The 14246-nt window shown below is 38.5% G+C and overlaps 1 protein-coding gene across 1 annotated transcript; it reads left to right on the forward strand.

The window, feature by feature from the left end:
- Positions 1–5579: 5579 nt before the first annotated feature.
- Positions 5580–14114, forward strand: slc23a1 (solute carrier family 23 member 1). The gene is made up of 14 exons (XM_063011320.1): positions 5580–5679; positions 6469–6618; positions 6803–6960; positions 7514–7602; positions 7719–7786; positions 8030–8211; positions 8738–8858; positions 9082–9238; positions 9317–9464; positions 9577–9682; positions 11724–11853; positions 12471–12614; positions 12719–12814; positions 13665–14114. The coding sequence occupies exons 1-14, from the start codon at positions 5602–5604 to the stop codon at positions 13925–13927; spliced, it is 1890 nt and encodes a 629-aa protein (XP_062867390.1). The 5' UTR covers positions 5580–5601; the 3' UTR covers positions 13928–14114.
- The last annotated feature ends 132 nt before the right edge of the window (positions 14115–14246 follow it).

The raw sequence follows: 14246 nt of genomic DNA on the forward strand, positions 1-14246 counted from the left end.
ATGAAATGCGCTATGACCAACCTGTGCAACATTTGCCACCATCCTACCTTAAATAAGGGCCAAAATTGACACCCGTTTTTCTGCAGAATGCATGACTTCACCAATTAAACTCCTCACTGCTATTATTTTGAACAACCCCCTTTCAATCAATCCTTCGATTACTCAGAAGGAGCGGCATGCATGTCGTAATAGTTGGGTTTGTTTTGTTTTCATTACTCTACTACACTTTCAAGTAAATTGTTTGCTATGTAGAAATAGCATTTCTACTAAAAACAGTGATTTATCAGGTTAATGGTGTTGGACTGCTATTTATTTGAACACCACTGTAAACTATATCGTTAAAGTACACTGATCAGCCATAACATTGTTTCTACACCCACTGTCCATTTTATCAGCTTCACTTACCATATAGGAGGACTTTGTAGTTCTACAATTACTGACTGTAGTCCATTTGTTTCATGTTTTGTTAGCCTTTTTATGCTTCAATGGTCAGGACTCTCCCAGGACCACTACAGAGCAGGTATTATTTGGGTGGTGGATAAATCTCAGCACTGCAGTGACATTGACATGGTGGTGGTGTGTTAGTGTGTGTTGTGCTGGGTTTTTTTTTATACTGTGTCCACTCACTGTCCACTCTATTAGACACTCCTACCTAGTTGGTCCACCTTGTTGATGTAAAGTCAGAGACGATTGCTCATCTAAGTTTTTTTTATTTTGTTTATAATATATAGACAGCAGCTTTAGTTCATAATTTGGTGCTTTTTAATACAATGATATTAATTCAACTTTGTGCCATGGTCTACTAATTTCTCATTAGTAATTCACTCTAGGAGGTGACTTCTCTGTGCCCATAAAAACAGGGCTTGTTTGACAGCTCCAATTAAAAAGTCCATAAACCACTAATCTCCTGGTTAGAGGTTTTGTAGGAATACCCCAAACTGCCACTATGCTGAGAGGAAATCAGTTCAGATACTCAGATTCAAAACCACTGACAGTCATGTCGTGCATGTTTCTTACAACTTCATCTAAACATCTGATTTGATTACAGGATGATCCTTGTTAGAGTTTGGAGACATCTGAAATAAAAGACTTCCTCTCAGACACCATTTCCTGTGTAAGTCATATTTCCTCCTCTCAAAACTGTTGTCTGATTTAATCCAAACGTAAACATGTAGATACATCCAAACTAACAAAGTCTTTTAATGTTGTGTAATGGATTTTCTCCTCAGTTCCAGCCTGTAGCTTCTCTGGTTTGTATGAATTATTCAGTAACTTCTCTTTATACTGTGATATCAGTATCAGTGCTTTTATTGAGTCTGAGTCACGCATGATTGTGGTGCAGGAACCTCAGACTGGCATCGGATGGCATGAATAAAATGTTAGTGTGTGGTGTCCTCTAGCGGCTAATGCTGTGTACTGCAGGTTATTAAAACAGCACTGACTTACTTGGATAAAGCAAACATGGTGTCAATTTTTATGCACAATTTGTGTTAATCTTCTAGTATTTTCACTTAAAGTGTATACTTTCTGATTACAGGGCGCTGTTAGCTTTATTTTGTGTTGACGTAACTATTCTCCTTCCAGCAGTGATGTTGAGGTGTTTAAAACTCTGCTGCACTTGCTACACTTATACAACACGTTACCATGACTACAGTACTGATGTTTGTCGACCACTCAGTTAACATCTAGTCACTGGTGGTTCCTTTCAGTTAATAACGAAATAGGAAACAAGTCCATTGCATTAAACAAGGTGATATTTAAACAGTAGAGCTCATTGGTTATCATAAGTATTTGCATCAGTTTACAAATGGCATCAAACTAACAAACTAATGGCAGGTGGCAGCACAGGGAAGTTCCATCGGTTCATAGGTCATTGTCTGCAATTGTGAACAACTAAAACACTTTGGTTTTCAGAACCAGCACTCCTAATGGCTGTTACCATGAACTAGGGTTGCCAACTTTCAGAACTGGAAATAAGGAACACCCTGGGCTGGCGGGTTGGCGGAAGGCATAGGGTGGGTTGTGGGATGGCGCCTCAATGCATTTGCCCGCAGAAGCTGAGCGTCTCTTCACTTCTATGGGGCTGCATGGGAGCGTTTTGTCATTGCTTCGAAACTCGCCGGTCATTGGATAAATGCCACGATTTTGTCCCGCCCCCGGACGCCGAGCGTCTCTGGGGGTGAACGGAGCCGTGGGCGGGTCTGGACGCTGAGCTTCTGCAAGATGATTGGAGGATCGGTTGAAAGGCTGAATCCCGTTTTGATTGACGGCTATTTTGATCTCTACACCATCACTTAATCACTGGGAGCTTCAGTCCCATCGCGGATTTTGCGAGTGAAGTCGAAAGACAAACTGCTGCAACCCATTTCAGGCCATTTTCTTGAAAAGGAACAGAGGGCAGAATTTATGTATGAATAAATTGACAAATTTTATAATGTTTGCCGACAACAAGCTTCCCCTCTTTAAAAGACCAGCAGCCGCCACTGATATATATATATTATTTATGGTTGCAACTAAATGATTTAATTTTTTTAAATCCAAAAATAGCTTCTCAATTGCATGATTTCTATGCCACTTGTATTTTTAAATGTGACCAAAAAACACCAGCACTGGGATTCTGAACTCCCAAGTTCGAACCTCAGCTCTGCTACCGGTCGGCTGGGCATCCTCTAGCGGGCATAATTGACAGTGCCTGCAGCAGACAAAATTAGCCAATAACGGCTGTGTCCGAAATCGCATACTTAAACAGTACGAACTAGATTCACGGCAGTGTGCACTGCTCGGCTGGTAAAGCATTAAGCTCTTTCATTAAGCAAATGTGCAGTATGAACTCTACATACAGTAGTGTTCAAAAAAATAGCAGTGGTTTTAAAAAAGTGAATAAAGCACAAAATCATTATGATAACTTTTATTTCCATAAATGCAAATGCACTGAAAATACTCCACTTTCAATTCTAATTCAAAACATTAACAAAATTTTGCCAGTTTGTGTTAATCCTTTACAGAAAGTTCAGAAAAATTAATATTAGGCTGTTCAAAAAAATTGCAGTGCCAGCATTTTTCTTTAAAAACTCAAAAAATGTATCTATAACATGAAAAAATGTTTGAGGTTTTACTTTACTTTAATATTTAACTAATAATAACTAATATTTAGTGGCATAACAATTGTTTCTGAGATCTGTGTTGCATGGAGTCGACCAACTTCTGGCTCCTCTGAACAGGTATTCCAGTCCAGGATGATTAGACGACATTCCACAGTTCTTCTGCAATTTTGGGTTTTGCCTCAAAAAAACGTGTTTCAGATATCAGCCCACAAGTTCTCTCTGGGATTGAAGTCAGGGGATTGGGCTGGCCACTCTATTACCTTAATCTTGTTTGTCTGTAACCAGGATGGTTTGGGTCATTGTCATGTTGAAACACCCATTTTAAGGACATTTCTTCTTCAACATAGGGCAACATGATCTCCTCAAGTATTCTGATATATTTAATCTGATCCATTATCCCTCGTATGTGATAAACAGGCGTAACACCACGGTATGAAAAACATCCCATATCATCATTTTGTACCACCATGCTTTACTGTCTTCACAGTGTACTGTGGCTTGAATTCAGTGATCGGGGGTCGTCTGACATACTGTCTACGGCCACTAGACCCAAAAAGAACAATTTTGCTTTTACCAGTCCACAAAATGTTGAGCCATTTCTCTTTGGAACAGTCAATGTGTTCCTTGGCAGATTTGAACCCATTCAGGACACGTCTTTATCTTAACAACGGGACTTTGCAAGGAGTTCTTGCTGGTAACTTGGCTTCACTTAATCATCTTCTGTACTCACTGCTAACTTCAGATGTTCCTTGATCTTTCTGGAGGTGATCATTGGCTGAGTATTTGCCATTTTGGCTATTCTTCGATCCATTCGAACAGTAGTTCCACGCTTCCTTCTGCGTCTTTCAGGTTTTGGTTGTCACTTCAAGGCATTTGAGATCATTTTAGCTGAGCAGCCTAGAATTTGCTACACTTCTCTGTATGTTTTTTTAATAAAAGTACGCTGTTCATCAGAACAATGTCTGGATCAACCCATTTTACCCAGTATTTCAGAATGAAATGCGCTATGACCAACCTGTGCAACATTTGCCACCATCCTACCTTAAATAAGGACCAAAATTGACACCCGTTCTTCTGCAGAATGCATGACTTCACCAATTAAACACCTCACTGCTATTATTTTAAACAACCCACTTTCAATCAATGCATCGATTACTCAGAATGAGTGGCATGCATGTCCTAATTGTTGGGTTTGTTTTGTTGTCATTACTCTACTACACTTTCAAGTAAACTTTTTGATATGTAGAAATAGCATTTCTACTAAAAACAGTGATTTATCAGGTTAATGGTGTTGGACTGCTATTTTTTTGAACACCACTGTATGCCTCGTATGTACTACATCCGCCATCTTACCAGCGTCACGTGGTGCATGACGTCACATCACCACAGTTGTGGTAAACAATTTTAAAATAAGACTCATAATGTTATTCAGGGTTGTACTTAATCATAACATTTTTAATGTTTGTCTTACTCCTCTTGCCGACATCTTTCTTCTTCGCTATGAACGCCTTTGCAGCTCCAGTTGAATCATGGGATAGATTATCGGACCGTAAGTGTGCATTGTTTGCATACTCAAAAATGGCTGCCCAGGCAGTAGGTCATTCGTGTACTTTTCACGTACTGTTTAATGAATATTACGTATTTGCACATACTAGCCGCTCTCACATACTGCTTTTGGGTACTTTTCAGTATGGAAGTATGCGATTTCGGACACAGCCAAAGTCTGCAGAGTGGGAAAAAGACTGGAATGAAAAGTAGGTGAGGTCTTTGACGCTGTGTAACGACCCTGGTTAGTAGCCCGAGGCACCTATACAGAAAGTGGATGAGCACAGAGATCAGTGTGTGGCTCTCTGCATCTGTACACATTCACCGAATGTGTGAGCGAATAAGAAAGGGTCGGTGGACTGCGACCGGAGTCTCCAGCAGTGGAAGACAAATTGACTACGCTAAGTTGGGAGAAAAGGAGAAATATGCATAAACAAAATAGCAAAAATAAATAAATAAATACAATTTTCTTTACTGCAACCTCTAGTCAGAATAGACTGCACTGATGAAACAATTCTTACTTGTTTTACTTTATTCATACTTTTTGTTTTTATTCTTGGTGTGTCTCTTGTGGTATATTCACATATACATTTTGTTGTCTAATTGTCAGAGTTGGTCTTTCTTATAAAACTTTGCTAAAAGCCCTCCCCGAGCTCCCATCATGCATTTTCACTTAATAAAAGCCGTGCCCTCCAGCCTAATCTCACTCAATCATTCATCCTGTTTTCCCCTGTGTGGTGAGGGTGAAGCATCTCCTGCTGCTTCACACAATCTGCCGTCTTACAATTCAACTACTGAACATTTACTGATGAGCTCAACTGAGTAAAGTCCAGCCAGAGGCAGATCATTAACCTGCTTAATCTGCTCCTGCTCCTCTCTCCCTTATAAAGCTGCTTCCCTGCTGGACGGCATGTAAAAAGGACTCACGTGGATACTGGGAGACGCCAGAAACATGGGCCCCGCAGAGCCCAATATCACGTCCAACCTCCACCGGCCAATAAAACACTCCAACAACACAGCCGAACCAGAGGTAAAAGACAACTTATTGTCATCTATCAAACAAAGCTCAGTTCTGCCAGAGTTCAGATGTATTACTTACTTAGGTTTATATATTTCCTTGAATTTTATATTGTTGTCACAGTTTGTAACTATTTGAGGAAGCACATCATACAGTGGTATGTTGGAAGGATGCTTTTTTTCCATTCAAACAGTTGCAAGAAAAGCTTAAAACTCTTTGTAATTACACTATCTGCCAAAAGTTTGGGCCCAACTTTTCATTAAAGATTTTTTTCAGTATACTTTGCCTTCAGAAATAAGAGTAAATAATAATAATTAAAAAAAAACTGTAAAACAATGTGGAATTAAGCAATGACTGTTGCAGAGAATGTGATCAAACCTTTGCTATGATAAGTGTAGTTGTGATAAACTATTTACAATTTCCATTTGCTATGTAGCTCTTGAAACCAGCTCCGTTGTGGCATGAATCAGGCTTAAATCAAAGCCATTTAGTGGATCGTTGTACATGATGAAATTGTCAGAGCCAGATTGTTTCCTCTGCACTTAATCTGGACTGTAAATGAACAATCCTGCTTTGTTTGATTTGATTTTAGTGGTCAATTTAACTCAGAGATCCAGTCTGTTCTATGATAAAAGCATGACACTTGATGAGCAGAATACGTGTTACAAAACCTGAGCACGTTTTTCTCTTTGTAACAGCCTAACTGGGTGCTGTCAATCATTGAGTAAGGACTCAAAGAGTAAAGATGGAGTTTGATGAGTAGCTTAGAGTGTTTGAATGAATGACTGTTATTCTTTCCAGTTGTTCCCTGCTGATGGCTGTGTGCAGGCAGCAACCCCTGTCGGGTCTAAACCGCCCTCAGGAGTCAATGCTCAGAAACCAGGCTTTGATATGATATACAGAATTGAGGATGTGCCACCGTGGTATTTATGTGTGTTGCTTGGATTGCAGGTACCAGCCTTATACATTGTTTACTTCAATTATTTTTTTCCCCTTTGTGCTATACAAATTTTTACCATCTTGGCAAATTAAGCCCATATTTCAGCAAGTCTTTTTCCCTAGATGGATTTTATCCTTTAAGTTAATAAAAACCTTTTTTAATGCCTGTATGTACTTTTCCTGTCCATCTCTCCAGCACTACCTGACCTGTTTTAGTGGGACCATTGCTGTGCCTTTTCTTCTAGCTGATGCCATGTGTGTGGGGCGAGACCAATACACTGTCAGCCAACTTGTTGGCACAATTTTCACCTGCGTGGGCATTACTACACTCATACAAACAACCTTTGGTGTCAGGTGAGTCCTTTAGCTGGAAAAAATAAAGCACATGACCAAAAGTCTTTGGACACCAGACACCTTAAGATCACTTTCAAAACCCAGGCACAGCTTTGCTGCAATAACAATGTCTAATTTTCTGTAAAGGCTTTCTACTAGATTTTGGAACATGGCTGAGGGGTTTAAATAACAAGAACTGGCACTGGTATTGGGTGATGAGATATACTTTCAGTCAGCATTCATTTCATCTCATTCAGGCCTCTGTGCCTGTGAGAAAACACATTTTTATTAAATTACTTGGTGCAAGGTACATCATCATGCTAAAAACAGAAAAGGCTGTACCCAAGTCTGTTGCCCATACCAATCAATATGCAAATGGTTTATTTATAGACTGCTTGTCAGAATTTCTGTGGGCAGGTGTAAAATTCGTATTGGATAGATAAAGGTTAACGCATAAATGTATGCGCTGGGTAATGAGTAAAGCTGAAAATTTTTTGATTAAAAGGCGTCTACAGACTTTAGGATTGTTAATTCTACATACATTGAGATTGTTAATTCTACATTCTGTACCTAGGTTACCACTTTTCCAGGCCAGTGCGTTTGCCTTCCTCATCCCTGCACAGGCTATTCTGGGACTGGAGAGGTGGAAGTGTCCTCCTGAAGGTATAGTGAATTTGATCTTTACCATCTCGGATTGCTTATGTGGATCATTATTTTTCGGAGTCATTGTTAACATGCTTATCAGTTTAATGCTGCAGGCTGATATTCTCTTTTTGTAGAGGAGATTTATGGAAATTGGAGCCTCCCTCTCAATACCACACATATCTGGCAGCCCAGAATAAGAGAGGTAATCCTCATTTATCCAGATGCTTGTAAAGTAATAGTTTAGCAAAGCCACTTGTACAGTTATCCCATTAATCACTGATTACTCAACATAAATTGGGTATCTGAAGTTTATTTAAGTTTTTAGTTTGCACTGAATATATAAAGCTAACAAGTAAAAGTTCCAGCTTCTAGTTCATTATTGTGCCGACTGCATGCACGAAACATCCCATCTTAGCTGTTTTTGTCTTTTGTCTCTGACCCACAGATCCAGGGAGCCATCATTGTATCTAGTCTAATAGAAGTGGTGATCGGGCTGGTGGGCCTTCCTGGACTCCTTCTTAACTACATTGGTCCACTTACTGTCACCCCCACAGTGTCCCTCATTGGCCTGTCGGTATTTCAGACTGCTGGAGATCGTGCAGGCAGCCACTGGGGTCTCTCTCTAATGTAAAGGCACTGGTGGCTTTGTTTCTGGATTGTATTGTATTGGAGTAGTATGGTTTAACACTGTGGTTTATCAGAATGCTGTTGTTGTTTTAGCTGGTATGTAAGCATATAATGCATAAAATGTATAATTGTCTTGCGCTCAGTTGGAACTCTGTTATGTGGACCAGTGCCATGAGTAAACATTGTAATTTTTATTTAAACTAGAAGAAAAACTGCCAGTTTTAAATAATATTTTATATTGTATCATTAATTGGGGGGTTAAATTATTTATACTTGATTAGTGGACTATTCATTGTTACTAGTAGTCACCAAAGAACTCCATCTACTATAAAATTATGCAGCGGTAAATGTGTAAGTGCTTTTCAATTCAGATACTCACTTTACTGTGGTATTATTGGTATTCTAATTAGCAATAAGGTGAACATTTAGATAACTTTACCATGTGGTACCAGGAAGCATTTATTTTTACCAGAGTAGGTTAGCAAACCATCTCAAATGTCTTTCTGTGTGTGTTTTGTTGCTCCAGGTGCATCTTCTTCATTGTTCTCTTTGCTCAGTATTTGAGAAATTGGGCCTTCCCCTTTCCCTTCTACTCTCGACGGAAAGGCTGTCACACCATCCGTTTCCAGATCTTTAAGATGTTTCCGGTATGACCCAACACATGGCACCTTTACCACGACCACACTGCTTTACTGCTTTTGATTGCTTCTTTGTTTTCAGTCACTCTGACCCAGTAAAAGTTCAGCCATAAACCTGCCTTACTGGAAATTATATCAACGGTATCACACATATCAGATCCCAGCTCTCTGCAGTGTGTTAAGGGTGCACTGACTGATTAAAATGCTGAGTATCTGTGTTGTCTGTGTGCAGATCATCATGGCTATCATGCTAGTGTGGCTGGTGTGTTATATTCTCACCCTGACTGATGTGTTGCCAAATGACCCAGAGCAATATGGCTACAAGGCTCGCACTGATGCCAGGGGGGAGATCATGACCCAAGCACCATGGTTTCGCATGCCCTATCCCTGTAAGTTCAATAGAAGAAATTAAACAAAGTTGTAACCAGCCGAATTTATAGAGTTGTTGATTTTCACATCTTGCTCAGGTCAGTGGGGACTGCCCACAGTTACGATTGCTGGAGTGTTGGGAATGTTCAGTGCCACTTTTGCTGGCATTGTGGAATCTATTGGAGATTACTATGCCTGTGCCCGTCTCGCTGGAGCTCCACCACCCCCTGTTCATGCCATTAACAGGTCAGAAAAAGTTGTAGTCTAGAACTTAATGATAGACCCCTTTCATCGCAACTTGTGTGAGTTTGTAAAGTTTTTTTTCATAATTTGAATATCTGTGCCTGTGCTGTTTTAGAGGGATCTTCACAGAGGGTGTGTGTTGTATCATCGCCGGTCTACTGGGCACTGGAAACGGCTCCACTTCTTCAAGTCCCAACATTGGAGTGCTTGGTATCACTAAGGTGAGAAATATTCAGTTCTCATTCTAGTATGAAGATTTTCTGTATTGACTCTGTTTCTATATTAGAGTGGTTTCCAATCTTTACAAAAATTAGTCACTTTCCTTCACTTAAAAAGAGGCTCGTCTTGCAGAGAAACTATAGTTGCAAAATTGTGGATCTTCAGAATGGATCTTCATGTGGATCTTTATTCAAAGTCATGATATTAGTCAAACACAATTCCCCTGATCTACTAGCACATAAACAGTTGTTTCTTGTTTTTACTCACTAATCATTCACAATACTGACTGAAATATCTAAACTTCTGGGTTAATTACTTCTCCAGCTGTCAGATGGTCCAGTCAGTGACATGACATGTGAACTATACCCTAGTTAACCAGATTTTATAGGGCAAACTGAAAAAGGCTACAAAAGCATTTGTGAACAAGTGGAATTAATCTGCAATTAGATACATTTTCTGAATATGAAAGAAATTCACTCTGCCTTCCTCTGGCAATGTGCCTCATTGTCCTGACTGGGCATCATTCCAAGATTACACCTAAAGCACAGCATACAATGTGACCTAAAATTTTGCAGAATGTTTTTGGAGAAAAAGGGTACTGCCCACCTTCACTGTTTGGTACTGTTTTGGTTTGTCAGGGTCTGGGCTGTTTGCAGTCGAAGGAACAATTAAATAGAAACTGTAACAGGAAATTTTACAGGAGAATGTCAGGGTAGTGGTCCATCGTCTGAAGCTTAACAGAAGTCGGATGATGAAAAGCAAGAAGGCCTGAACAGCAAGAAAACCCAGAAAAACCTAAATTTCCTTCTCATTCTTGTGCAATTCTGATTAACAATTACAGAAAATGTTACTGTGACCTGTTAATAATTAATCAGAGTTAAATAAAGAATGACAAGTACAGGTGTGTGTTTTTTTTTTTTTAGTTTAGGCAGAATGTGTCCTTTGTTTTACAACTTGGTTGAAGATCAGCCAGCATGTTATTAGTGTTTAATGCAGAATTCCTGGTCATCTAAAGGGGTTTACTTTTCCTGTATTAAAAAGAGATCAATGTAAACAGATAATGTTGTGATTCGTGTACACTCCTGGGCAAAAATGGGCCACACCAAAACATCATTTAACAAACAAATGGTCAGAAAATGAAGATGAACAGTAAAATTGCTCTTCAGAGACCTGTGTCAGCATTTGGTCATCATTGATTGTTGCTGCAGTGAACAGTTATACACAAATAGTCCACTTGTATGCAAATAAATTCATAAAAAGGTTTAATGTTTTTATTTATTTACTTGTGTGTAAGTAGTCCAGAATTGCAGCAAGCAGACTTTACTAGACAATGGTGTGTGTGTGGTGTCATTATTACAGGGTGGAGCAGATAATGCACTGATAATTGTATCTCTAATACACAATATTACTTGGAGTGTTTCTATAGTTTCTTGGTTTTCTGGTTTATCTTTGACTTTGTTCATTTGCTGTGCTCTGGCCTTTGTCCCTCCAAGGTGCTGATACAGTGGTGTAAAAAATATATAGACTGCATATTTGTTACATGAAATATTTTAGATCAATAAACAAGACATGACATATTACAAATGGATCTTCAGTAAAACTCATGAGACATAATTTGTATACATTTATGGAAAAATGTTACCTTAACAGTAAATACCCAATTGATTACTTTAATGAGTTAATCAGTATAATTAGTTTAGCTAACCAAACATGACTAGGCTGTTTCAAAAACATTCCAGAAAATAAACTAAAACGTGTTGATGATATATTAATCTGGAAAAAGATAGAGACCTATTATTTCCAAATGGAGAAATTCAGCAAGGATTAGAAACTGCTGGTAACTAAAATAAACATCAGTGCTTGTCTGACATTTGCCTTGTCCATGGTGTGTTCCAGTCTTGTGCCCAGGGTTGTCTAGTGGTTCAGGACCCACCACAGCCCTGACTAATATAGGTGTTTTTAAAGATAAATAATTGAATGAAAATGTAATAGACAAAACAGGTTTGTTACAAACCTTTTTTAAACATGTGTTCTGGATTGCAGGTGGGCAGTAGGAGGGTGGTGCAGTATGGGGCGATCATAATGCTACTCTTGGGCACCATTGGGAAGTTCACGGCACTGTTTGCCTCACTGCCGGATCCAATTCTGGGAGGAATGTTCTGCACATTATTTGGTAAGAAGCTTTAGAGAGTTACCTTTAGCTTTCTGTGATTAATATCCTTATCCATATTAATGCCAATAGTATTTGAATGGGATGTCAAACAAGCTCATACTGAGGTGCATAGTGTATAAGAACCCATCCCTCCTGATTGAAGTGTTTGGTCTGGCAGCTGGGATTATCAAGAATTTGCAGAGAAGCAAACTATGTCCACAGAGGGGCAGTGCAGAGCTGGACAGTTTATTCATGAAGCCAAACCTGATTCATAAGAAACAAATCAGTTGTGTGTACATGGGTGCAGTCAAACTAACTCTGTTGATCTGGGGACAGAGAAGTCAGCAGATATAGTCAATCACTAACATGGAATAAGAAAGCCATGCCACAAAGGTACATGACATAAAAAAAATCTAATTCCCCCAGTCAACACTACACTTGATTTGTGTTAGAAACAAATATATGCACAATATTTTTTACCAAGCCAGGTTTCTGGCAAAGATCAGCCCAGATGTTCATTATCAGATTAAATGTTTAACAGATTGTGGCATTGCTAACTGGTTCCCAAACACGATCTAGAAAACCAGTTCTGTTTTTTCATTTCATTCTGATTTTATACGTGCTCATGTTTGAAACAGGTATGATTACAGCCGTGGGTCTGTCGAACCTGCAGTGTGTGGATTTGAACTCCTCACGCAACCTGTTTGTTTTGGGCTTCTCCATGTTTTCTGGCCTCATGCTGCCCAATTACCTGGAGACTCACCCGGGCAGCATCCAGACAGGTTTGTGTTCTGGTTATATTTTATAAGCATAATTTAAATATATTTTCTGGGTCAGTTTAGATTTTGAATGACAGACTGTACATGATTTACAATGTTTTTATTAGGTTTGCCAGAGCTGGATCAAATCCTAACAGTTCTTCTGACTACTGAGATGTTTGTTGGAGGATTTTTAGCGTTTGTATTGGACAACACCATTTCAGGTATGTACAGGATTGTGGGTATGTATGTCATTTGAAACACACAATTGTAATAATTAAAAAAATTAACTCTAAATTATGTGGATTCATACAATGTTGCATTGTTGGTCCAATTTATCTCCTTTTTTAAAGAAACAGTCATTTTAGATACACTTGTAAGACACATGTTTGTTATTTTTTGCAGCTGTTGTTTTTCATGATTGGAACACACACTTCTTTTGTCCAAAAAAATACCTTTTAAAACTTGTTGTCAAAAAATAAACCTTTCCAGACTTTCTCAATGTAAAGGTTGTGGCTTAGTCTCTTTAGTGCAGTCAAACAGCCCAATGTTTATGGCCTGAGAAGTTACCAGCTACAGTCAGTTATAATATCTAATAATGAGATGGTGTAGAACTTTTTACATCATAACATTAAGTAAAATCTATTTTTAGAAAGCCCACAGTAATCTTATTAAATAACTAAAATATGTGAAAGGTTTATTCTGTTACAGCCAGACTGTCACAGAAAAATAACTGTTCCAGAAATCACTGAAATCTCAAGACTGCCATGATCTGTCCCTTACAAGTGCAGGCAACCTCTGACACAGCTAAGATTAGTGTATACATGTAGTCAGTGGTGGTGACATTCTTAAAATAAACTAGTTTAATTCATGTGTGGTTGCACCATCTGGCGTTTTCAGGCTGTTAAAATTAATTTTAAAATGCATTTTAGATTAATGTTATACAATGATTTTAATATAATGTTATACAATCATTTTAGATTAATGTTATACAAAATTACCATTTAGTTTTTACCTGCATCCCTCTTTTTTGAAGCAAATTTGTAATTGAGCCTCGTGTGTGTTTGAATACAGGAACAAAAGAAGAGCGTGGACTCATCGAGTGGAAGGCCGACGTCTTTGAAACTGGTGGTGTGAGCTCAGACACATATAACTTTCCCATTGGCATGAGACTGATACGGCAAAGTGGCTGTCTGCGCTACCTGCCCATCTGCCCCACTTTTCAGGGCTTTAAGCAACGCCAGCACAAAACCAGCTTGGCTGAGGAAGAGAACATAAAGAATGTTGAAAGTGTGGTGAGAAACACTCCAGATAATATTACATGTACCAAAGTGTAGCTTTAGGACATATTTTACTGTAAGAATGTATGATATATTTTACACAACACTAGATTTTCTATATTAATTATTATACTGTATTTATTACTACTGTATATTAGAGGCACTAAATAATACCTAGATCTACAAAGAATGACTCCTGATCATTTTTATTTAAACCTACAACTGTTTCTGAACATGATTTTATTTTTATGACAACATAAATGTTACAGAAATAAACTGCATGTGCTATTTGTCTTTATTATTTACAAAATTCACTATTTACAAAAAACAGGATTTCAAATGAAAATTTAAAAAAATGCTTCAGAATTAAAAACAA

This window comes from Trichomycterus rosablanca, chromosome 16 (genome assembly GCF_030014385.1).
Source record: "Trichomycterus rosablanca isolate fTriRos1 chromosome 16, fTriRos1.hap1, whole genome shotgun sequence".
Lineage (NCBI taxonomy): Eukaryota > Metazoa > Chordata > Actinopteri > Siluriformes > Trichomycteridae > Trichomycterus > Trichomycterus rosablanca.

Bases quoted from the DNA above. Each gene is read 5' to 3' on its own strand.
- slc23a1 (XM_063011320.1), top strand. From the start codon at position 5,602: ATGGGCCCCGCAGAGCCCAATATCACGTCCAACCTCCACCGGCCAATA. The intron at 6,619-6,802 runs GTACCAGCCTTA...CCATCTCTCCAG, and splicing joins GTGTGTTGCTTGGATTGCAG to CACTACCTGACCTGTTTTAG. The intron at 8,859-9,081 runs GTATGACCCAAC...GTCTGTGTGCAG, and splicing joins AGATCTTTAAGATGTTTCCG to ATCATCATGGCTATCATGCT.